This window comes from Rhinatrema bivittatum, chromosome 1, assembly GCF_901001135.1.
Source record: "Rhinatrema bivittatum chromosome 1, aRhiBiv1.1, whole genome shotgun sequence".
Lineage (NCBI taxonomy): Eukaryota > Metazoa > Chordata > Amphibia > Gymnophiona > Rhinatrematidae > Rhinatrema > Rhinatrema bivittatum.
The window spans coordinates 349,876,141-349,902,797 of NC_042615.1; the positions used below are offsets into that span (position 1 = coordinate 349,876,141).

The following is a 26,657-nucleotide window of genomic DNA, read 5'->3' on the forward strand; positions in this document are numbered from 1 at the left end:
TTCAATCGCCTTCGTCGGATGATGGAGGACATTGCTGAATGAAAAAAAAGCCACGCAGCTCCTGTCACTGTACATGTATTCCTCTGAGCCTATAGAACCTGTTTAACCCATTATCCTGGGCCATCTTCCCATACATGACAAGTCGGGCTGCAAAGGGGGGTGGAGCCAATAGGGCCCATCCGTCTCAAACCCGTGAAGAAACCATCGGACTGTTTGGGAAATTAGGGCCCTCTGAGAACTCAAATTACTAATTTTTCTTGTTTCTGTTTCTTTCAGCTCCACAGCTGCGTTGTGATGGTGTGATACCTTTCATAGAGAATGATAAGTAGCAAAGGGGGGAATGTAGGGGGCTGAAGGCTTCAACCTGACAGAGGACAACCTGAAACTCCTGCCAAACAGGACTTCATGTACCAGAATTCCCTGCTTCATGACGGGTTTACTTACAGTCTGCAATACAGCTGTAATTAGGACATTGAGAAACTCTGTCAGCACATTGCACATTTTCATTTTTGGCTTCGCTGTTCTTATTCTCTGATAAGCTTTCACTGCTGTAACCTAGATTAGAACAATGGATGTATTATGTGAAGGGCTGTATTGCTGCAGACTCGCAAATTCCTTTCCAGAACTGCAAGTCCCGACAGCCTCTCCTGCAGAAGTTTCACGAAGGTTCCAGGTTGTCTAAGGAGGGGGTCAGTAGCCCCTCAGCCGGGATATGCTTGCTCAGCAATGCGTAGAACGCATGTGTAAAAGATAAGAAATGTGGAATGTATAAAAGCCAGCTCCTGAAGGGGAGGGGCACGCAGATTTCTGAGCCATTGTTCTCAGCTGTGTCTTGCATGTAATAAAAGTCTTTCTTTTCGGACCAGTTGTCTGGGGCCTCTTTTCAGACGGTAACAGGACCAGTTTGCCAGGAGGTCCATGGTTGGTGTTCCCCAATGGTTTACTATCAATTGGAATACTGTGGTTGACAGTTTCCATTCTCCTGGATCTAGAGACTTTCTCTGCTGAGGTAGTCCGCCGCAACATTGGCTTTCCCGGCAATGTGGACAGCAGAGATCTCTTGAAGATTCACTTCCGCCCATGACATTAGGAGGTCTATTTCCAGAGATACCTATTGGCTTCTGGTTCCTCCCTGACGGTGGATGTAGGCCACTGTTGTGGCATTGCCAGACATTACTCTGACTGCTTTGCCTCTGAGTCTGTGACCGAACCTTAGGCAAGCTAGTCTGACTGCCCAGGCTTCTAGGCGATTGATGTTCCATCCCGACTCTTCTTTGTTCCATTGCCCTTGGGCAGTTAGCTCCTGGCAGTGTGCTCCCCATCCTCATAGGCTGGCATCCATGGTGAGTAGGATCCAGGTTGGGGAGGATATAGTCTCGTTCCCTGGCTCAGATGGGCTTCTTGTAGCCACCATCGTAGTTGGGCCCGAACCCTGTCCGGGAGCTGAAGCCGTACGGTGTAATTCTGGGACAGTGGATTCCATTGTGATAGTATTGAGCATTGTAGGGGTCTCATGTGAGCTCGTGCCCATGGGACTACTTCCAGTGTGGATGCCATGAGGCCGAGAACTTGTAGGTAATCCCATGCTGTGGGGCGAAGTTTGCTCAACAGGGCTCGTAACTGGGTCATCAGTTTTGATCTCCTTGTCGGTGTCAGGATGACCTTGCCTTGTTTGGTGTCGAACCAGACTCCCAAGTATTCTAGAGATTGGGAAGGCTGCAGGCAGCTCTTGTTTGTGTTGAACATCCACCCGAGGCTCTCCAGTAGAGTTTTGACTCTGTTGGTTGCCTGGTAGCTTTCCTCTGGTGATTTCGCTCTGCACTCTGATTCCTTCCTTCCTCAGTGTGCTGCCACCACCACTATGATCTTGGTGAACGTCCGGGGTGCAGTGGCTAACCCGAAAGGTAGTGCCCGGAACTGGTAGTGATGGTTCAGGATCGATAAGCATAGAAAACGCTGGTGCTCGATGGATTGGAATGTGTAGGTAGGCTTCAGACAGATCCAGGGAGGTAAGAAACTCTCCCGGTTGTATCGCCCTTATTACAGAGCGTAGGGTTTCCATGCGGAAGCGAGGAATCTTCAGGTGACGGTTGACCGCCTTGAGGTCCAGGATAGGTCTGAACATTCCTTCCTTCTTGGAAACGATAAAATAGATGGAATAATGGCCAGTATTTATTTGTTGTGGAGGCACCGGTGTTATAGCCTCTTAAGACTAGTAATCTGGTCAGTGCAGCTTCCACTGCCATTCTCATGGAAGGGTCGTGGCAGGGAGATTCCACAAACTTGTCCGGAGGAAGGTGGTGGAAATCCAGGTAATATCCCTATCGAATGATGGATAGGACCCACTTGTCCGAAGTTATCTCGATCCATCTTTAGCAGAATAGGGCCAGTCTGCCCCCTATAGCTTCTTCCTTTGGATGGGTCAGCTGATTTTCATTGTGGGGTGCAGCTGGGGCCTGGGCCCGAGCTGGCTCCCCTTTTATTGTGCTTGTTCTGAAAGGACTGGCTCCGGCCTGGGGGCGGGCCACTTGATATGAGCTTCTATATGGGTTGAAGCACTGTGCTCCTCTGCCCCTGGAGGTCCGGGGGAAGGATCACTGGTTTCTCTTATTCCTGTCCTCCTGTAGCCACGGAAGTGGGGACTTGCCCCATTTGTTGGCTAGTTTCTCTAGTTCGCTTCCAAACAGGAGTGTTCCCTTGAAAGGCATCCTTGTGAGTCTCATTTTGGAGGATGCGTCGGCTGACCAGTTTCAGAGCCAGATGTGTCTTCTGGCTGCCACGGCGGATGAGACTCTTCTAGCTACTGTGCGTACCAGATCCAAAGCGGCATCTGCGAGGAATGATACAGCTGGTTCCAGGGCTTTCCCAGGAGTGTTGTTCCTTGTCTGTGCTAAACAGGCGCGTGTCACCCCGGCACAGCAGGCCGCGATCTGAAGACATAGCGGAGACGTCAAAGGACTGTTTGAGGATAGATTCCAGACATCTGTCTTGAGCATCCTTGAGTGCTGCTCCTCCCTCCACTGGGATAGTAGTGCACTTCGAGACCGTGCAGACCATGGCATCCACTTTCGGACATGCAGGAGATCTTTGGCGGCTGGGTCCAGAGGGTACATGGCTGCCAGAGCCCAGCCCTCTTTGAACATGGTTTCTGGGGCATCCCATTCCAGGTCAGTTAGTTGCTGGATGGCTTGTAATAGTGGGAAATGGTGGGAGGTCTGATGGAGTCCTTCCAAAAGTGGGTTCATCATAGGTTCCCCCGAGGCACTTGAGCCCGGGATGGCAAGCTCTTTTAAGCTGTGTGTGACCAGGTCTGAAGCTCATCCTTGGTGAAGAAGCGTCTCATGGTTCGATGGGGGTTCTGTCCCCAGAGGGAGTTCCCCTTCCTCCAGGGGTTCTGACTCCTCATCTGAGATGTCCATGTCCCCGAAGGGGGGGGGCTTCTGGGCAGTGGGATTACTTCCTTGGGCATAGAGTGTCTCGGCATGTTGAGGTCCTCTGGTGGGGCCCGAGGCCGCATTATAGGAGGCCCCGCTTGCATGTGGACGAAGGTATGCAGACCTTTGAAGAATTCCACCCAGGAGATAGATGCTAGGTCTAGACTAGGGGGCGCTGTGTCCCTGGGAAGCCCCGTTTGAGGGGGGGGGGTCCTGTTGTGTAATGCTAGGTCCGGCGTACTGCTCGAAAGGCTGGGGTGGGCCATGAGATGGGCCCCCTAGGGCCTCTTTGCACTGTATACAAAGGGCCGTGGCCTCCTCATGCTGTGCAGCTCTAATGTGGCATGCTGGGCAAAGGCCCTGAGCTTCGAGTTTATTTTCCGATAGTGCCATGGCTTGTGCGCGCACAATACAGTTGTGCGCTCAGGTTTCGTGCGCACGTGCAGGGAGATGTATGGACTGTTGTGCACACAGGTCGAAATCATGCATCTGGCACAGTAAGCGTGTGGCTAAGCGTGTCGCTTGTGCGCCCAGTACTTGTGTGTGACGTGCGCACAAGGTATTTGTGCGCACGGCTCGCCTCTGGGCACACGGATCGAAACAGCGGACAGGGCGGCGAACAGATCCAAAATGGTGACGGCGACCACGTGGACAATATGACGACCACCTCTGAGGGTATCCACGTAGGAGGGCCCTCGGAGCCCTGCTAGGGCCGATCCACCCGGTGGCACTGGTCCCAGCTGGTGACACCTGTGCGTCTCCTTGAGCTTCAGAGACCAGAGACTTTTAAATAGATTTCTACCTTACCTTGTCTCGGTGCTTCCCGGTTTCGTTCCGGGCGGTCTCTGGCTGCGGGGGGAGAGGGGAAATACCTTCACCGCCGTGCTCGAGGTTGCACCTGCTGCCTCTCAGCCTCACCCGATTTCGGGGGCTAGGTCCCCGCCGAGGGTCGGCTGCCAGACCAAGGCTTACCTCCGAGGGATCACAGAAATCACCTCGGGAAATCTCAACTGGGGGAGGCACCCAACGGGTGTCACCGCAGGAGAGCGGGGCTCGTCTGTAGAGGTAAGATTTTCTTCTTAATTTGGTTTTCTTTGGTAAAATTACTCTAATGCTGTGCTAGCATGTATAGAGTCCCTAACTGCTAGGGAGACGGAAAATACTGAAGAGCTGCACTTCCTGCAGGGGTATATGTACTAGGGCTGACGTCAGATTGAAATCTGATCCGTCTCCAACTGCTATCAGGAGTACACCTTACCCATTGGTCCTGTGTCCATCTGCTACACGCTAGGAAACTTTTTTCTACCCACCCTTCTACACCAGCAACACATGACAAGTTAAAAGCGCAGCCCCTAGCCATGATACATCGTCCTTGATCCTTCACTTCCTTTCATTATTTCCCCTGTGAGAAACAGCTCTCTGCATTTCGATTCCCCACTTTGGACCGAAGGATGCCTTTGGTCCTCAAATTGCCACCATCATACCCTTCCCTCCAAAAGAATGGCTCCTGGAAGCGATACTGTATGAAGAAAAGGTGCTTCTGCCTACAGTGATATATTACTGCTCTGCTACTGCGTCCCCATGCAAGTGCCTGGGCCGAGAATTTCTCACGGGGATTTTGTTTCTTCTCGGGTGGCAGCAGTTTGAAGGGAAGAGATTAAGAAGAGAAAATCATTCCCCAAGGGCCCTTGAAATCTTGGTACACACACAGTATTTCAACATTATGAAACATAGTACTTGGGCCATATTTAGACTTTTCATGGACCACCATACTGGCTGCATAGTCTGGATATTAAATTCTGAATCAAGTTCAGCATGTTCAAGGTAAGCGAAGAATCAAAGCTTTCCTCAGGGGTTCAGATTCACAAAACCCACTGGGCGGGTGGGTTACCTGGTTAGCTAACTGAATATTCAGCAGCCCTTTTAGCTGGCTATCAGGGGGAAGTTTCTTGGGTAACTTTAGGCTTGCTAACATCCATCCAGCACTTAATACCAGCGCTGACCGCACAAAGTGAAACTGCACCCTGGAGATGCCCCCTAGTGCCTTTTTTTTTTTTTTTTTTTAACCCGGGTAAAATTTTGGGAGGGCAACAATTTTCCTGAACAAAAATTTAGCCTGGATAATTTTGAAATGCTGGGGGTTTGTCCGACTAAGCAACCCTTTTTTGAATATGGGCCCTCCATGTGTTCAGGCTTGTTCCGAGTGTGAGACACTCGCTGCCAGATCCTCCTCATACTTTCTCTAAACCCACTGAAATTCCCAGAGGCTAGGAATATGTCCACCCTTTTCTGGAAACGTTAGACTTTAGAAGTCTGATCTGAAGGCTTTGATTAAACTATTCCTAAGGTAAATAAGTGCACTCTCAAAGAAATGTTACAAAAAGCACAATGGCTTTTATTCTCTCCTGAATAGCTCTATCCTACAACAGTAGAATTAGTAGTAGGAGACGTCAGACACAGCACACAAATCCTGAGAAACATCAACACATCCGACATTATATACCTTTCATTACCAGAGGACTCAAAAATGGAACAAGCTTGATGAGTTCACATCTGTATGACACTGTCCCAGCCGATGTTACGAATGGGACCTATGATCACAGAGCATCGGAAGATGATGCGAAAGGATGGAGCACCACTGGCATTCTGCGGACAGTTTACAGCAAGATGGCAGTTTCTTGCTTTTTTTTTTTTAATTTTAAAATTTCTTATTCTGTTCACCTTTCACTGAAACAAATCACCAAGGGCCTTCTTTTTAAACGGTTCTCTCCAAATGTATGATCATGGGAAAACATTTTGAAAATAGTTTGTGTAGAGTTGTTTAGGTCCTTTTTAACATTTTGAAAGCATCTGGGTGACACACTGGCTTCTTCAGCCTATGTCCCACCCTGCATCGATAAACACAACAACGATTCCATGGGCATTCCTCATAAAAGATCATTCCTTTTTGCGTTTTGTACCTGAATGGTTTGCTGTCTGGGTCAGTGTCTTTGAATCCCATTTCTTCCAACTTACAGCGCCTGTACAGCTCGTAGTGCCGGGTGTGCGTCTGTTCCCTCAAGTCCTCCATGTTCACCCTGATCAGCATCTCCCTGAGTTTCACAAAGTCACAGTGGGTTTCGTTTTCCACTGAAAAAATGAGAAAGGCAGCACTGTTGGTATTTGAGCCCGTTGCAAGGAAGCTCAACTAGAAAGTTAGAAAAGCAGGATGTGAGTGAGCGAGAGAGGGGAGGCAACTTCTTATGAGCTCCCCACCCCCAAACCATCACACACACACACACACACTACACTACGGGGCCGATGCACATTTTTTTTTTTTTTTTATTATTTAAGGTTTTTATTAACTGAAACAGAACATACAATGAATCACATTAATGTGCAGAAAGCGGGCGCTGAGCCCCTCCTGGGGGCGCCATGCAATATTTAAATTAGGGGTTGCGTTGTCAAGAAGGCGCTAGGGTTGCTTGAGCTCCCCTTGTGCGCCCCTAGCGCCTTCTTGATAACGGGAGCCCTTCTTGATAACGGGGTCTATGCACTCATTCTGGCAGGTTTCATAATGCACTTTCCAAAATGCTGGAGCACTATACATATTAGTACTGCATTAGTAGTAAACTTAAAGGCCCATGCTTAAACTGTGCACCAAGGTTTAGTGTGTTTGGAGCACATTGTCCCCTGTGTTACTTTGGTAACAGAAGAGCCTAATTTGCATCTTCGGAGGTTTAGATGTCAAACGTTCACATTATCAAAAAGATATCATGACCTTTCTTTTTTTTTTTTTTGGTCTGACAAGTGTCACTTAACATAGACCTTAAGTGCTGCCAGCAGGCATCACCGCCAAGCAAAGCTGAAATTCCCTCTCCCCCCCAGGGGGCTTTGCCACCACAGTATTTCCAGCCCTAGTCAGCCTGAGAAGCAAAATCCTGGCATGAGGAATGGAGCCCAGGCTCTCCATGCATGGCACTACCACCAAGCCACCAGGCTGCTCCTATCCGGAAATATTTTTACAGGTAGGGGATAGAAATGAAGGAATATTTGTTTATGGAGCCTCTGAGCCTCTTACACCATACTCTCCACAAACCAAATGCAAGAATGATGCTTTCTACCTACACAGCTGCTTCAGAGTCAGCCTTTCCTTTATCTTGCAGGAGAACCAGCTCTGCAAAGCTACTGGAGGAATCTGGTTACCATGTTCTCCAGAACTCCCTCACAGTTTTCGTAGGTCTTCAGTGATTCTGGCACCGGAAACCTCTTCCAGCAGGCTCAGATTTAGAGATCAATTGCCTGATGAATCAAATTTTCAAGGCCTTGCAGAAGAAAAAGCCCATTCCCACTTGCTTTAGGGCCGTTTGTCAGCAGTTCTTTAAAGGGTCACCACTATGGGAATTTGCCCCTACCTCTCCTGATATCATGGTCACAGTTCTGGATGATTTAAGAAGAGACAATTAGAGAGCATGGCACGCTACTGATACTACTGGACATGTCAACAGCATTTGATCTGCTTGATCATATTACGATGACAGATTATATACATTGAGATTTAGAGGTTCCATTTTAAAATGGTGTCATTCTTTTCTGCCTGAGAGATCCTTTAAGATAGGAATGGGTGAGAATTTATCTGTAGCCCATTCTTTAACCAGTAGAGTGCCACAGGGCTCCACTTATCTTCCTTTTTTCTTTATCATACACTTAAAAGCCTTAAGGGAATCTCTTGAAGGAAATGGACGTAAATTATTTTATTCATGCTAATGATATGCGGATATGTACGCCTGCAAATCCTTCACATTAGGAAATGGTCTTGAAATTAAATTACTGTTTGTACAAGGTCAAGGATTGGATGACTGACAATAGATTAAAAGTTCAATCCTTTTAAATACAAAAGGAGTTACATGTAACAAATCCCCAGGGTGTATTCCTTCAGCTGGCACAAGATTTAGATGGTGAGTTATAACATGTAGCACAGAGGCAGAGTATCTAGGAGTAACTGTTGATTTTGGACTATCAACGAAGGCTTGCATTTCCACATGAATGAGAAGAGATGTTTCTTTCAGCCGAGATGCATTAGACAGATATTTTAAGACATTTCCTCACTCAAAGCGATTTGGTAACAGTAATTCATGCTATGGTTTCATATAGGTTAGGATTACTGTAATTCAGTACTAATGGGGTTGCCTCATGTCAGGTTACACGTAATACAAAATACAGTTGCTCATCTCTTTGTAGGTGCCCAGAGGAGAGATCCTAGAGCCTGTTTTCATGAATTGATTTACAGTTAGGTTTAGGGCTCAGTGGAAACTATTGATCATGGGCCCAGATTACTTGGAGGAAAAAAAAAAATCAATCCGTCAAGTTAATTTCTAGTCTTTGCATTCTTTTCAGGGAAGTGTGTCAAAAATTCCAGTCACTAGCGATGGGAAAAAGAAAAAAAAGGAATGTATGTGGAAGCAAGTTTTTCATTAGTAGGTCCCCAGCTTATGGCATGCCCTTCCATGTCTTTCAAATGATTTATCCCAGTTTAGAAAGGCTTTGAAATCCTCTTTATAGATGCTTTTGGTGAGACTTGAGTCATTGTCCATTTTGACCTCTGCCATTACAGACCTGGAGTTGGTTCCTGCATCTATATCTGTTAATGACTTCACCCGGTATGATGTTGGTAATCACAAGGGTGGGTGTGCTTTGAGAACTGTGTATTCTTAATTGGGATGGGAAAGAGCTTCAGTTAATTTCATTATTCTACTGGAGCTGTAAAGCTGTGTGTATATTGTTCGTCTTTTGGCTATGCAATTTTTGTTTTAAAAAATATTTTGTCTTATGCCAATGCTTATTTTTATTATGCTGAAGAATTTTTGTTTCATGCATTGGTATTGTTTATAATGTTTTCTGCTCTGGACGTTTATGGAGAGAACAGAGTATAAGTGGAGAAATGGTTTTTTTTTTTTTTTTTTTTAAGTAAATTGAATTATGAGCATTTATGAAAACCAAAGGTATGGCCAATAACTAAAGTTGAAGCCTAGATGATTGGAGTCGCAAGTTTCAAGTCTGGGCTAATTTAACTTTTTTTTTTTTTTTTAAATGTATGTGTAACCAAACTAAATAAGCCACCATGAGAATTGCTTTAGTTTAGTTTGCTGTAGGATACTACAGAGTAATAATGAAGCAGAGGCAGCATGCTAAGCAGCACTACAGAAAAAGGATCAGCAAAATTAATTTGATTTAAACAGAGCTTTGCTCAGCCCAGAAGAGGAGAATAAATCTTCCACAATGCCAAACGTACATCACGGACACAGAAAAGTTATTGACTTTCAAAGATAAATTTAATAGGTGTCAGAGGAAGACCGTGTAACTCAAAATGGAAGAGAAACCATATGTAAAAAAAAAAAAAAAAATATGGCCCACAGCATTCTCCGACCCTGCTCTCTCCCCAAACCAAGGACCCCATTGTACACACAGTATAAAAGGCAGAGAAAATTCTGGTCTAGACAGTAAGGGGCTATTGATTTTACCTTGCACGACACCCCATGGATACTGCCTGGCCTTAGCCATCTTATTGCCAATCTTCACTTCTTCTGTGCTGCCAACAACAGCAAACGGGAGGTGGACCTACAGAGGGACAGAGAAAGTCAGGAAAGTACAATTTCCTTTCATCTGCTTATACAGGCCAGGTCTTAATCAAGTTATTTCCTGTGGCAATATATTCAGACAGCAGACTAGAAAAATGTGCTTTGCAATAAATCTGGTGCCTCAGTAAGGAGTGGAAGCATCTGATCAGTATGAGGGGAGGAATGGAAGAGGGTAAAGGATGGTAGAAAGAGCATCAAACCCCCACGTAGCCACCATTTCACTGTGAACTGAATTAAGCAGTACAGAGACAATGCTCAGGTTTGTGCGTGTGGGGTTCTCTTACAAACCAAACGAACAGGTTTAACAGTTGCTATAAGGTCTAGGTTTCAAACTGCCTGTCAACCCCTGAACAACAGGTTAACAACACTTGTAGGATGTAGAAAATAAGTGCTAGCACACATACTGCTAGCAAGGTAGAGTAATTTATATTTGCCTGGTGTCTGAAGCAACTGCCCTTTAACTCTGTACAAAATATCAGGCTGATTCAGTAAAGTCCGCGGGAGAGCGGATGAACGCCCGCTCTGCCGGTGCGCGCAATTCAGTATGTAAATTAGGTGGTGCGGTAGAAACAGGCAAAAGGAGGCGCTAGGGACGTTTGACAGCCGACGCTCAATTTTGCCGGCATCTATTCTCGAGCCCGCTGACAGCCACGGGCTCGGAAACTGGACGCCGGCAAAATTTAGCGTCCGGTTTTCGGCCCAACAGCCGCCGGCCCATTTTAAATTTTTTTTTTTTTTTTTTTTACTCTTCGGGACCTCCGACTTAATATCGCCATGATATTAAGTTGGAGGGTGCACAGAAAAGCAGTTTTTACTGCTTTTCTGTGCACTTTCCCAGTGCCGGCAGAAACTAGCTCCTATCTTTGGGTAGGCGCTAATTTCTTAAAGTAAAATGTGCGGCTTGGCTGCACATTTTACTTACTGTATCGTGCAGGCATACCTAACAGGGCCATCAACATGCATTTGCATGTTGAGGGCGCGGGTTGGACGCGCGTTTTCCTCCCCTTACTGAATAAGGGGTAAGGGAAAACACGCGTCTGAGCGCACTGTACTGTATCGGCCTGTATGTAAATACTATGGTGATATAATCAAGGGTTTTCTCCCATTTTGTTTCTGTGGGAAAAATGTTCAGTACATCTGCCTCCCCTCCCTCCCCTCCTCCACATCCACTATTTCATACATGTACACTAGAGCTCTCCCCTCAGAAGCTTGAAATGCGTTCCAGCTGAACTCCAAGCCAGTTGTAGGTTCACAGGCTTTTTTCTTTTATTGGGCTAACTTAATACATCTGTGTTATACTCACAGCCCTGTGTCCGGCCGGCCACGTCTCCTGGCTCCCTTCTGCGAGCTCTGGGGGTCATCCCCGCTGGCGGTTCTAGTGCAGGGCTGCCGGCGTGCAGGACGCTGCTGTCTGCTGCCAGACCTCCTTCTGGGCACGCTCGTGCCTGGGGAGAAGAATTAAAGGGCCCGCGGCGGGAAAATGCCGCCGGCCTCTTCCCCTGACGTCAGAAGCTCTGCCCTATATAACAGGGCAACAGTCTGTTCCCCAATGACTTGGCAACAGGTCTTCCTTGTGCTTCTTTGCTTGCTCCAGCCTTTGATCCTGCTCCTGCTTCCTGTTCCTGCCTCTGCCTGATCCGGACCCTGCTTCCTGTTTTCCCTTTGGACGGATCTCCCTGGCTTGACCTTCGGACTGGACCTCACTTTGCCTGCTTGCCACCTGCCTTGGACCTCAGACTCTGACCTCGTCCTGCCTATCAGCATCTCCGCAGGGACCCCCACCTAAGACCAGCTAGCCCCGGTACCCAAGGGCTCAAACTGCAGGGAACGAGGGCTGGTAGTGGCGAAGCTCCAGCTGGCCCCTGCTCACCTTAGGTCTCTCCTCCTAGCATTGGTGACCCGTGGGGGCTCAACCCTTGTGGGCAGCGTGAACACAGACCTAGGCCAAGGGTCCACCACTGCCATCCAGGCGTAACAGATTGCCAAGTCCATGGAACCGGCCTGGTATGGCCTGTCGGGCGGAGGCCTCAGCCGGGTCCACGGACTTGGCAATCTGTTACGCTTGGATGGCAGTTGAGTCCCTCACTTCAGCAGTGGACCGGCTCAGCCAGTGCCTGGATTCCTCACTACAACAGGTCCATCCGCTCCTCCCATGGGGAGTCTCTCTCCTCCCGTGCCTGCCGCTCGGCCTGTTCTCCAGTTCCCCGCTCCTCCACGCTTTGCTGGGGATCCTCAGCATTGCCGCAGTTTCGTCAATCAGTGCCACAAGCACTTTTGTCTCCAGTCCGCTCTCTTCCCCATGGACCTCACCAAGACCACCTACATGCTCTCCCTTTTTGGATGGTAAGGCCCTTGGCGTGGGTCTCTCCGTTCTGGAAGCAAGCCAATCCAGTCCTGCAGGACCTACAAGCATTTCTAATGCTCTTTCGAACAGTCTTTGACAACCCCGGACGGCAGACTGTCTCCAGTACCTCATTGTTGCACTTGCGCCAGGGGCCCTGTTCTCTGACGGACTATGTAATTGAATTTTGTACCTTGGCGTCTGAACTTCATTGGGATAGGGAATGTCTGCAGTCAATTTTCCTGATGGTTTGACCTCTCAAATAAAAGATGAGTTGGCAGCCCGTGAGCTACCTTCGTCCTTGGATGCCTTGATTGACTTGGCCAGCCATATCGACTGCCAGCTCCAGGAGAGGTCCCGGGAGTTATTTTCTAGGAAGCCTCCATCCACATCCCAGTCCTCCCATCATTCGCCCTCTCCCAAACTGGTGCCTGCCGCCATCAAGGATACTCCAGAGGTACCCATGTAGTTGGGGCGCAGCCATCTGACTCCCGAAAAACACTTCTGATGCAGACGTGCAGAACTTTTGTTTGTACTGCGGAGGAGCTGGGTACCTTCTCGCCCACTGCCCAGTGCGCCCAGGAAACTCCCGGGCCTAGGTCAAGTTGGGGAACTTTCCCTAGGCCTAACCTCTCTGGTTCCCCCACTCACATTGCTAGTCGCCATTGTCGGTGAAAAAGATGACGTCCACACTCTGGCTCTGATAGACTCCGGCTCAGGTGGCAATTTCATCCTTAAACAACTGGTCCACCATCTGCGGATTCCTACCTGTCTCGCTCCAGTGCCGCTCATAATCTCCTCCATCTCTGGCAAACCCCTGCCGGGGAGAGTCACTCATACCACCGTTCCCGTCACCTTACGCACCGGCGCACTTCATGAGGAAAATATCATCTTTCACGTTCTTGACCGGGCCATCCATCCCATTGTCCTTGGTCTGCCTTGGCTGCAGAGACATTCCCCTCAGTTTGAATGGACCTCCATGCAATTGTCACAATGGGGACCCTCCTGTCATAACTCTTGCCTGAAGATGCCGACCACTCAACGCTGCCTCTCCACCGCCCTGACTCCTGTCGGCCTACCAGCCCAATATGCCTCTTACGCAGACATCTTCAAAACAAAGAGTGGGTGTCCTACCACCCCATCGACCGTACGACTGTGCCAATCAATCTTCTGCCTAACGCGGAACTTCCGAGATGGCGCGTCTATCCTCTCTCCCTTGCGGAGACCAAAGCCATGACCGAATACGTGCAAGAGAATTTGGTTAAAGATTCATCTGTCGGTCTACTTCCTCTGCTGGAGTGGGCTTCTTTTTTTGTGGCTAAAAACGATGAGTCTCTATGACCCTGTATAGATTACAGGGGCCTGAATGCCATTACTCTCAAGGACCACTATCCATTGCCGCTCATCTCGGAGTTGTTAGACTGTCTGCAAGGAGCCAGAATTTTCTCGAAACTTGATCTCCGTGGGGCCTACAACCTGATTCGCATCAGGGAGGTCGACAAATGGAAAATGGCATTCAATACTTGGGATGGGCACTATGAGTACCTTGTAATACCCTTCGGCTTGTGCAATGCCCCCGCCATTTTTCAAAACATGATGAACGAGATCTTTTGCTATCTCTTATACAGCTGTGTGGTTATCTACTTGGATGATATCCTCGTTTTCTCCAAAGATTTGCAAACCCATCGCCGAGACGTTTCGCAGGTACTCAAACATCTTCGAGACAACCGCCTATTTGCCAAGCTAGAGAAATGTTATTTTGAAATGGAGAGGTTACATTGTCTCCCGACATGTATTCCGGATGGACCCAGAGAAACTCAGAAGCATTCAGAACTGGCCACAACCCACCGGGCCTGCGGGTCCTGCAGCGCTTCCTAGGTTTCACCAATTATTACCTGACCTTTATCCATAATTACGCTAAATTGGTAGCGCCACTCACCGCCCTGACTCGTAAATCAGTGAACCCTAAACACTGGCTCGCCACAGCCATATCGGCCTTCCAGCACCTAAAAGCTGCCTTTCTTCAGGAACCTCATCTTCGGCATCCCAGTCCACCACAACCTTTTATAATCGAAGTGGACTCCTCCTCTGTCGGCGTAGGGGCAGTTCTGAGCCAGCATTCTCCTTCCTGCATGCTTCACCCGTGCTCTTTCTACTCCAAACAATTTTCCCTTGCAGAAGCAACTACAGGATCAGCGATAAGGAACTCCTAGCGGTAAAACTCGCTTTCGAGGAATGGCGGCCCTGGCTCAAGGGGGCGCAACACCCCATCACCGTATACACGGACCATAAAAACTTAGAGTACCTTCACCAAGCTCAGCGACTGAATCCCCAGCAGGCCTGCTGGGCCCTCTCCTTCACCCGCTTCAATTTCAGTCTGCGCTACCGTCCTGCAGCCAAAAATTTCAAAGCGGATGCCCTCTCCCATTCCTTTGTCTCGGAAGACGTGGATGAGCCACCGCAACACAGACCCGGCCCGGGTCATCCTCTCCACAACCACCACCGTTCCTATGGGGAAGACTGTTGTCCCTTGTCAACTCCAGAACAAAGTCCTGCAATGGGCCCATGACGCCCGCACTGCGGGCCATCCCAAGGGGGCTCGTACCCTACCCTTACTACAACCCTTCTACTGGTGGCCCATGATGAGATGCGATGTCGGCAAATATGTGGATTCTTGCCAGGTCTGCACCCAGCAGAAGCCTCTCACAGGCTGATCCTGGGGCCTACTACATCCCCTACCAGCGCCCACAGAGCCGTGGTCACACCGCCACGGATTTTGTTGTGGACCTTCCACCCTCTGAAGGCAAGACAGTCATTTGGACGGTAGTGGCCAGTTCTCCAAAATGGCGCACTTTGTCACCTTACCCGATCTTCCCTCCGCTCCACAGTTGGCGCAGCTTTTCATTCAACATATCTTCCATTTCCACGGCCTTCCTCAGCATATAGTGATGGATAGTGGTACTCAGTTTACGGCCAAATTCTGAAGGGCCCTGTGCAAGAAATTCAGCATTTCACTGGACTTCACCACAGCCTATCATCCACAGGCAAATGATCAGGTGGAGAGGACCCATTGAACCCTAAAACAGTTTCTCCGCAGCTACATGAACGCCAGATAGAGCGATTGGACGGCCCTTTTGCCCTGGGCTGAATTTGCGTTAAACTCGCATGTCTCCTCAACCACCAAAATCTCCCCTTTCCATCTTGTGTATGGCAGGCAACCTCTTCCGCCACTGCCAATACTGCTGTTGGTACCATCTCCAGTGGCTCAATTGAAAGCCCAGGAATTACACCTTCTCTGGAAAGAAACCCAACAGCTCCTATAAGAAGCCAGTCACAAAGCCAAGAGGGTTACAGATGCCCATAGAAGACCAACGCCTTCGTTCAGGCCAGGTGAAAAGGTCTGGCTCAGCACTCAATACATCCGCCTTAAACTTCCGTCCATGCGCCTAGCTCCACAATATATTGGACCATTCCCAGTCCTCCGACGTTTGGGACTTGTCACCTACCAGCTTCGCCTATCCCCTTTGCGGAGGATCCATAACTCCTTTCACGTCTCACTCCTGCAACCTTTGGTGCTCTCCTGGCCCACCAAGAAGCAACCTGAACCACAGCCAGTAGCCTCCGATGATGACATGTCGTACCAAGTTCGCGACGTGTTGGACATAAGGAGGCGAGGTCGGAGATGGGAATATCTTCTCGCTTGGGAGGGTTTTGGCCCAGAAGAGAACTCCTGGGCACCCTCCTCCAACATCCTTGACAGGAGCCTACTTCAGCAATTCCATGCTTCTCATCCCAAGAAGCCAAAACCTCCTGGAGGGGAGCCTAGGAAGGGGGATACTGTTATACTCACGGCCCCGCGTCTGGCCAGCCTTGTCTCCTGGCTCCCTGCCGCGAGCTCGGAGAGTCCACCGTGCTGGCGGCTCTGGTGCAGGTGTGCAGGACGCTGCTGTCTGCTGCCTGACCTCCTCCTAGGTGCATGTGCACCTGGGGAGAAGAATTAAAGGGCCCACAGAGGGAAAATGCTGCCGGCCTCTTCCCCTGATGTCAGAAGCTCTGCCCTATAACAGGGAAACAGTCTGTTCCCCGACTTAGCAACAGGTCTTCCTTGTGCTTCTTTGCTTGCTCCAGCTTTCTGTTCCTGCCTTCGCCCTCCTGTTCCTGCCTCTGCCTGATCTGGACCCCGCTTCCTGTTCTCCCTTCGGACAGATCTCCCTGGCTTGACCTTCGGACTGGACCTCACTTCGCCTGCTCACCGCGTGCCTTGGACCTCAGACTCTGACCTCGTCCTGCCTATCAGCGTCTCCACAGGGGCCCCACCTAAGACCAGCTGGCCCCGGTACCCAAGGGCTTAACCTGCGGGGAACGAGGGCTGGTAGTGGCAAAGCTCTAGCTGGCCCCTGCTCGCCTTAGGTCTCGCCTTGCAGCGTTGGTGACCCGTGGGGGCTTAACCCTCATGGGCAGCGTCAGCACCAACCAAGACCAAGGTCCACAACTGCCATCCAGGCGTAACAATCTGTGACTGTGCTGTTTCTCCATCAACCTGATGAAGAAAGCATAGAATAGCTCTTGAAAGTATCATTTTTTAAACTTTTTATGTAAGGCACAAACAGTACACAAAGATTCCAGTGGATGTACATAATAAATATACAAAAGGGCTTGTATTTATGTAATATACTTATGTTTTAACTTTGCTGTGAACCACCATGATTGTATACAGAGTGATGGTGTATAAATAAATAAAAATTCTCATCTAATAGCTCTCTTCCCTCGCCAATCCCAACACGGAGACCAAATATCTTTATAGTTATCCTCCTGTTTCTTGAAATTATGTATGTCATCTGCTCCAAAGCACAATATACTGGGTGTTACTTTCACATCTGGGTGATTATAAGATGGCTGCAAGAAGCAACTGTAACTTCCTAAATCCCATCATGCAAGTTCGGTCCCTCCACAAATGTATCACTTTATTTGTATCTATTCATTTGGACTAACCTGGTAACCACAGCCCTTTGCAATAAATGCATCTGAAAAGCTCCAAAATACATCAGAAACTCATTTGTGGATATGTTAAATGAGGCCAGTATCACAAGCACACGGTTTCACTGCACCGATGGCTAAAAGTAAATTGTTAGGATCTAAAATAGAAACAAATGCCAAAAAAACCCCCTAACTACCCACCTTTCCCCTTCGATCACACACACACACAAAAGTTGACCACCAAATGCTGCCCCTCCCACCATTCTGAATTCCAGGCCCAGAAGCTCCGAATCACTGATGTTCAGCAAAACTGTCTTGCACCATTTGAGTTTCCAAGAGCCATATTTCCAATTCTTCTGTTCAGCTGAAAATACAAAGTTCCAGTTCCATCTTTCCCTGTCCTCTGATATGACCAACACTATGAGGACCCTGAACATAGTCACATCCAGCACTTCACATTCTGGCTGAAAGCTATTGATTAAGCAAAAATACATAAAAAAGTGTAGCCAAGAGGATCTGCAATTTCTTTTGTTCAGGTAGAACCTCTTCTCAAGACTCAGCAGGGTCCATGCACAAGAAAAACATGCATATGAAACTTCTCCAAAGGATTAAAAAACCAGGCCATCTCTCCTTCCAGCTTGGCCAGCCGTGAGAGGCTTTTTTTTTTCCCTTTGCAAGCAGGATGTATTACAGAGCTCATTCCTCTCCCAACAGGAAACCTGACTCAAGGGAGCAGTTCCAGGTGCTGTTTTCTTGCCCAGCTTTGATTTATTTATCAAGGGGAAGCTGTGCGTGATCACTTTACATCCTCATGCGGCAACCTATACAGCAGTGGAATAAGAACATTTTTTGGGGGCTGGTTAGAGCTGTCCAGAATGCCAACGCAGGCTTGAACAGCAGCGACATGTCTAAACCATTACGGTTTCACTCACTGTTAACAGCTCCTACAACTCATCCCTGCACAAACCCAAAAAAGATTTGCACTCCCAACGACCCCCGGGAACGATGCAGATTAAAAAGAGGGCAGGGGATGCTTATATGTTGGCAGGTATTCCGTGCATGCCATGGCATTCGCGTGGGTTGGCTTAGCAGTGTCACTGCAGCGCAGGCGGCTTGGGGACACGAGTCTGCTGCCAGACGAGTCTAGCAAAGCTCAAGCACCCCCACACAAATGATGTGGCAGAGCACGAAGGGAAAGCAGCTTGCCACTGCTGCGGGATGGACCCGGCTGGCACAAGACTGGCTACAGCAGGGTAGACCCCAAGGAAAAATGCCCTCCAAGGTCTTGTTAAGTGATGGCCATGCAGCCTAGGGAGGATTAAGAGTGCAAACAAGACGTGGGCATTGTCATTTTGTGATTAAAAGCACACAATATTCCACAATGTTTGCTTTATTTTTCGACAGACTTCAATGGAAGTCAGCATGCAATAAAAATCTTCAATTCCATAGCGTTTTACCATTAAGAAGGATGGGGATTTACTGTACTTAGTCAAAAATCTGTCTACTAAATTCTATTGGGGGGGGGGGGGGGGGGGGGGGAATTCAGACCTAGACGTTTTTTGTGACTTGTTCACCACATCTCAGCAGCCACTAAACACACTTACTACTCCTATACTCAGAGGAGGAATTCATTGATTTAATCTGGGCTAAAGCAGTCAAGTCTAGGGGATTAGTAACCCCAGATCTGGCTTTTGAGAAGCATAGGGTTTATAAAGTTTCACTCATTTCCAGAGGCCTGAATGATGCATCTGTTTAGAAAGCTGCAAGGCTGGAAGCAAGTTACTTTAACTCACTTAAATTATTGGTTTTTGAAAACAGTTTAATTAGAACATTAGAGAAAAGCAACACAATTTTTAAAAAAAATATCAGAAGTTGTATGTCTTGTCCTAAGCCACTGGGCTCCATTTTTTTTTGTCCAAACGACAGCTTACAAATTCCACTTTTCTTCTAAAAGAGGCATTTCAAGTTGAGTGACTAAAATCAGCTAAAGTTCAAAGGCTGTCTGGGTATGTAGCAAATCAAAAAAGTTATTTTCTTCTTTCCACTCTGCTGCATTTTAGTGCTACACAGGCTATGTGGCCAATTCAGTAAACACTGCCAAGAGTTACTGTGCATCAATAAATAGCGTTCTGTTCACAAAAGCGTGGTACAGTACCACCAATGCTTTGGCAAGCTAACAGTAACCTGTAGCATCATGGCACAAGCTAACAAACATGAGATGGAAATGAACACAGATCAGATAGTCCACTCATTGCTTGTGTCAGAGTATCCAACAGCTGCAGCAATAGCTTCACCCATTAGTTCAAACCCATCTCCTTTCAGACAGGCTTGAGGCTTATATGGGCTGTGATGTCCTCATGCTGTTGTCTCATCACTATGGGTGATCTGCATGTGTGTGGAGGGGGAGGGGGGCAGGGGGTGCGTGAGATTCTAGCTCTCCAGTCTCCGTAGGAAGATTCTGCCCAGGAGTCAGCTGAATTAGCTTTCAAGGGTCGTGGGAGAAAGCATGCCTCTTCAGGCACCTCTAGATCCAAGCTAACTACCATATCCAGAGCTAGCTTGGAGATTGTAGGGGCTCTGTGGTATTTCAGGAATGTGAGCTTCAACCTCTTTCTCCAATTACTCAGGGTGACCATATGAGGCCTCCTCAGCTCCTGTCTAGAGTTGTGTGCATGCTCTATGTACCAATTGTTCTCGTTAAAGCAGAGGTATCAGATGCATTCAACTTGTTCCAACTGATACTTACCATACCCAAAGGTTGCCTTTCCCAAAGAAGGGGTCCCCCTGAACTCTTCCCCCCCCCCCCCCTTCCAATCACCATCTACCCCCTAACTCCTGAGTAATGGATTCCCTCCACCTTCCAAACAAGCACAAATAATATCAAAGTCTAAACGCTTTGTTTACAGATGGATGCAGTCCTAGACACTGGACCTTGTTTTGGGATTGCAGACTACTGTCCTGTTATGTCTTCATGCAGTTCTCATGACGAGAACTGCTGCTCAGCAATCCCAAAGGTGACTTCAGATCCCATGAAGCCACAGTCTTTCCTCCGCTCTGCTCATCCCATAAGGACAAGGCCTCCTGCCTTCCACTTTGCCCTGGTCTCACTATATCCTTGCTGTATTCTTCCATTTGGCATACTTGAAGTCATGGTATCAGTTTTTGATTTGCTTGATGAGTCTGGGTGCCACTCATAAGCTACTATCCCTTTCCAGATGCTTTCCTTCGGCCTTGACCTGCATGTTAAATCTTTATTAAAGAGGATGCTGTAATTGTCTAGAATACGTTCTAGCATCTTGTCATTCTCCAGTTCAGTCCTGCCTCTTTCAGTTCTTGCTTCTGCATCTCTGTTTACTGCTCTGGGGCCTCCCCATTTCACTGTTCTTTTCTCCTGTCCCCTCCTCCCCTGCACCTACTAGGCCTCAACACTGAACAATCCCCTCCTTCCTCCATAAACTGGTTAGAAAGGAGGCAGTGGATGAGGGAAGAGTGAAAATTCCAGTCCACTGCTCTTCACTATTGTGACTTCTACCCTTCCTGTATGTCCCAGTCCATTTCATTCATCGGCCTGCTAACCACACGCCACAGTTGTAAGCCTATCATGCCCAAGTAGCCATGGTCCCTGCCATGTTCCAGTCTCTGCACTCACTCACTCTTTGGCAATCCTGAGACAGACCGAGACCAAGAGACTGACACTGACCATCAGAGACCGAACACTAGAAAGTGAAAGAGAACCAGCAGCACAAGACCCTGGTATAGCACTCTTCCCTAATCTCCTCCTGCATGCCTGGTCCAGCTGCTCTCCCTTCTATTCCCAAAGCCCCGATGGCCAGAACACGTGGTAGCCTCCACTTTAAATGTTTTTGTCCAAAGGAGAAGTTGAGCGAAAGATGGCATGTGCCAAATACCTATTGCATACATGTGCTATTACAGATTGAGCGTTAAATTCTTCCTAGCACGCAAGCAAATCTTTGCAAGCATCCTAGTAAAATTTGACCATTTTAAATTTTTTATTTTTATAATTCATGTGACCTGCATCTCACTGTCTTATGTAAACAATCCATTAACTGTGATTTTAGTATACATATATTTAAAATACATCCATCACATGCACGTCAACTATTTTTTTTTTTTAGTATAATTTTACTGACTTTTTATTTATTTTATTTAGATTTTTTATATTCCACTTTTTTCAGCACTTCAAAGTGGATTACATTCAGGTACTGTAGGTTATTTCCCTATCCCCAGAGGGCTTACAATCTAAGGGGCGGATTTAAAAAGGCCCGCGCGCGTAAATTCTTCCGGATTTACGCACACAGGGCCCTTGCGCGCCTATTTTGCATAGGCCGCCGGCGCGCGTAAAGCCCTGGGACGCGCGTAAGTCCCGGGGCTTTCGAAAAGGGGAGGGAGGGGGCGTGTCCGGGGGGTGTTCTGCCGGCCCGGGGGCGTGGTCGAGGCCTCTGGACCAGCCCCCGGGACCGGAGGACGGAGCAGGGCTGCCGGCCGACGCGCGCAAAGTTAGGGGGGGGGGGGGCGAAGAAAAGTTCCCTCCGAGGCCACGCTGTGCTCGGCGCGCAGGTTGCACAAATGTGCACCCCCTTGCACGCGCCGACCCCGGATTTTATAAGATACGCGCGTATCTTATAAAATCCAGCGTACTTTTGTTCGCGCTTGCACAAGTATTTAAAATCTGCCCCTAAGTTTGTACCTGAGGCAATGGAGGGTAAAATGACTTGCCAAGGTCACTTGACCCCTATAGAGAGTATTTAAATTAAGCCGTATTTCTCAGTTTCAGATTGCTGTCCCCTTCTTTAAATGAAGCTTTCTTTTAAATAAGTGCAACACTGTGTGTGCAGATAAAGCTTTTGGTGCATTTCACGAGTGCTGAAGGCACTTGGGCCTAGCGTCTCCCCCAAGTAGCCAGACCACAGTCTCATACTGTTGTGTTTTCAGCTTGTTTGGTTTATACCAAGTGGCAATGTGCAGCTTGCGTACAAGCATGAGCGCATGTAGTCAGGCAAAGAGAGGATGTGAAAGGGAAGAGGCACCCCCTCAGACAGAGCCCTCAAGTTATTCCAGGACTAGAACTGTGTGAGCTTCCCTCTCTGAACACATCTAGCATAACTAGCAGCTCTGACAAGTGCTCGGTTTCTTTCATATTTCCCCTGACACAGAGCCAGACCAAAGCTGCAAAGAGGTAAAAAGAAATTGAAGTGGCTAGCACCTGGCTTAGAAGAGAACCTCTGCCTCTGCAAGGTAACTAGAGGGATAACATCTGCAGATTTTGGATCAAAAATGGATGAGACAATTATAGTATGTGCAATATGCTGATATAACAATGTGTATAAAATCAATGATATGTATAGGAAGGAGATAAACCAAAAAAGTCAGCTGATTAGCACTGAGAAAACACGAATGTCTTAGTTAGAGGAGAGTGAAAAAAGGGTATTGTAGTTAGGCTTCCATCTCATAGACCTTAGAGACCAAATTCAGTAGGCCTTGAGGTATATATAACCTAGAACTAGCAACACGTCTCCCCGAAGACAATTCTTGGTGCACGGAATCATAGGCAATTACATTTTTACAGCAGTAAAAATCTTCCGTGAAGTCAGCTTTATTATAACCCAAAGTCATTATGTGTTCTCTACTACAAACAGAAAAATTGTTATTTTTTTTCCAAGTACTCTAATTATAGAGCTCCTGTTCAGTTACTGTGGCTCTTTGAAGTGGCTTGGAGGCACGAGAGACCTGCAAGCCTACTTGCATTCTGCTCTGCTCTTTGCGGGCGGTCAGCTTTCTGTTGTGAAGCTCATTTCCGAGCTCTCTGCAGGCATCTCAAGCAGACTGAAGTGTGACCTTCACAATATCTCAAACCATCCAGGCTATAGTTTCTCAACACTGGTCTCTCCAGGGCCGCAGGGGTGTCCAGTTTTCAGGAAATCAAATTTGCAAACTTAAACTGGCTGTTGGATTAAACCTATGCAAATATATTTTATGAATATTCAGTGTAAAAATTAAAAAACAAAAAAACCCCACACACAGACCCATTTGTGGCCCTCGAGAATTGGAATTGAGAATCCCTGATTTAGAACTGTCATCTTCCAGAACTTACAGCATTGATGGAGATAAGAAAAGGAGCCATGGCAAGCTGCTGTTTGAGAAGGCGGGGTGAAATAGCGATGGCAGGATTCTGAATTTGGGAAGAGGTTGTGGGGGAGGCCAAACGGCAGCAAACTGACCCGCTAAGGAGTGCACTGGCTCACAATTCATTAATAGGCTAATTAGTACATACATGTAAAGTCATTCTGGTGATGTCTGACCCCTTTGGAAGGTAGAAAAAGGACAGCCATGCCCACAGCTCCACTTCAAGAGCACACAAGAGAGCATCCCAGGGATCAGCAGAGATAGACTGGGAACTCTGGAGGGGTGAGAGAGCTGCCTGATCAGGGTTATCCACTTAATCTGAACTTGCATCTTCTCACCTGGGGGCGATGCTGTACGGGAGGCCTTACCACCAGACTGCACAGCATTGTCTGATGTGGAGGAGTATTTGATAAAGGGAATATCCATGGAATAAAATTACCTTAGATTCCGTAAAGCAGTAAAGGTTTGGCTTCTGGGTGATGTTATTTAATTTAGAATGTACTATTGGCTTGCTACTCATTTCTGTGTTCCCTTTACATCTATTGCTGTGTGATAAGATAAAATAAAATACAAAATGCACAAATTATCTGTTTTTATGTTCTCCGTTATATATTAACGCTCATTTGATGTTTGCCATTTTATTGTGAGCCAATTATTTCTGTGGAAAGGCACCAGCAGCATTATCATTATCATCCCCTCGCGCCACCCTAATGTGAGCATTAGGGTGGTGCGAGGGGAATTACATAGTTGGCTACTGACACAGGCAGCTGGGGTGGTTTTAGGCAGAAGACAAGGAGGAAAGATTTGCATCGTCCAACATATCTATTGCCCATTAAAAATGTGGGCAGTTAATGGGGAAATGGTGAATGATAAGGATCAAGAGTTAATTAGTTTGGGAGTTTCTTAACTTATTTTTCAAGCAGCACGCATTACCACTGATTTATGACTGGCTCCAGATCACCAGTTAGCAAATCTAGGTATTACAGAGACATGGGTGAGTGAGGATGGCTTACTTCCTATACAACAATCATGTCCATCAGAATGTTTTATTCCAGAAATCTAGGGAATTACAGGAAGGTGAGGGGGGTTTCACATTTTTCATGGCGCTGTTGATATAGTGGTAGAAGATTTAAGTTGTAAATCAGGTTGAGGTTCAGACTGTAGGTACGACAGTGCACTAGCGTTTGACTACTCTTCAAATCAATTAGGTTAAAGAGCTGGTGGTGGATCTGATTATTTATGGGGAAAAAATGGCTGTAATTGTTTGATTTTAAGATTCCTGCTAATATGAATGATAATGCTGCTGGTGAGTTTTGGGAATTCTGGCTGATTTATGGATGCTGCAGTTGGTTAGTCTCCATCCCTTGTTTCCTTAATGTATCGCCTCCCAGCGAACGTTTTGTTCCAATGTAAACCGGTGTGATCTGTATTCTTTATAGGAATGTCAGTCATATAAAAATTCAAAATAAATAAATAAATCCCATATAGCAGGGCATAAACTGGACTTGCTTTTGAGTCGTGAACAAGATCTTATTCACCTAAGCTCAGTGTGTATACGGCAGGTGATATGCACGGACCACTACATGGATATAAAGGCAGTTTCGATGGCTGATTCATGAAGTCTGCTCTTAAAGAGACTCTACACTTTAGTGACTGGAAAGGGAGAGATGGAGAACTGCTTTCAATATCTGGAGGATTTCTCAGACTCCTTTACTATGAATAGTTCTGAAGATGAAGTTACTTATGGGAAAGAGAATGCGAGGGAGGTGATTGAGAGCAATTCCAGCGAAGACTTTCTGTTGGGATCTCTAAAAATTGTTCTTGATACTACCCAGGGCTCCAATTCTGAAAACAGGATGTATGGCACTGGGAAAGAAAGTAGGGGAATGAGAAATTTGAGTCTGATTTTTTTTTTTTTGTCTGTCGTTTACAAATGCATGTGTATCAAATGGCTATTTTAGGGATACTAAAAAGAATTATTGGAATCAAATTACAGTGGCTGACTGCAAGCCAAGGAAACTATCAAACAGTAAAGGCATTGTTGAAATTGAATTAGTTACCAAAAGGGTGGTTAGTTGAATCAGCTGATTCTTTGGTGGTCTTGGAAAAAAAAAATCTTGATCAAGGATGAATTGGATCATGATAGTCTGCTGATGGTAATAATTGGGGAAAGAAGATGGTCAGGAGGCTACACTGTCAACTTTAGTAGAGAAACAGGATTTAAAAAAAAAACAAAAAACAAACAAAAGGTGGGGCTGGAGAAGATATTACATATGACAAGTTGTCTTGATCCTATTCCTGCTAAAGAACTTGTTCAGTCTGAACTGGGTTTGCTACCTTATTTGACATCTCTTGTGAAGTCTAGCTTATAATGTAGCGTTCTCTCCATCAATCTGAAGGAGGCAGCTATGTCATACAATGAAGAAAAGAGCTTAGCACCTAATCAGGTATCAAGTTTTCCTTCCCTATTAAATGTCACTGAGAGAAGTCGTTTCTCTCTACATACAGGGTCATTTGGAAACTGTAAAGGGACTCCAGCATAATTTGGGTTCTGGTGAGGACATAGAACAGACAGCCCTTTTTCCTTTAGTGTATGGGATTCATCGATAGGCTGACATGGGTTTGTTTGTGTGGATAGATATTTCAGCAGTCTTTGATTTTGTTGATCATGGTTTTTTTTGTTATATATATCTATATATCTATATATCAGCTTGGGTGGGAGGTTACAGAGGAGATGCAAAAGGGAGCAGGACTGGAGCAAGGTAGGGTCACTTATCTCTGCCACCCACCTCACCCATGTCAATTAAAATCGTTGATGTTTGATTCTATCCTCCAGATCCTAGAACTTCCCTTCTTTAATCCCAGAACCTTTCTCCTCTCCTACCATCTTCTACATCACCATCATTTCTTCTTTCCTTCTTATATGTCTTTTCCCATCTCCAGTCCTCTTACCTTTTCTTCACCCCAGTCCTGGTACGCCTCCCTTCCTCCCTGGTCCTTGCCTCCTCACCTCATCCTTGAGATTTCCTTTCTACACCAATACTTAAGATCCCTTCTTCTCACCCAATAAAAGTAAAGGCTAGAAGTCCGGAATGAATGAAAAACAGCATGGGGGTAGTGGGCCTGGGGGTAACCTGCACGGAG

General features: G+C 47.1%; 1 protein-coding gene across 7 annotated transcripts in view; it reads right to left on the reverse strand.

Moving 5' to 3' along the window:
• SEPTIN11 (septin 11) overlaps positions 1–26,657 on the reverse strand; it is a 202,435-nt gene that overhangs the window by 35,145 nt on the left and 140,633 nt on the right. For all 7 annotated transcript variants that reach the window (XR_003856416.1, XM_029599794.1, XM_029599779.1 and 4 more), the window contains exons 6-7: positions 9,935–10,031; positions 6,395–6,563 (exon numbers count right to left, since the gene is read on the reverse strand). Coding sequence is in view for 6 of the 7 variants with exons in the window: in XM_029599794.1 (XP_029455654.1) it covers positions 6,395–6,563; positions 9,935–10,031 (266 nt within the window). In the remaining variant the exon portion in view is untranslated. The remainder of the gene's footprint in view (positions 1–6,394; positions 6,564–9,934; positions 10,032–26,657) is intronic.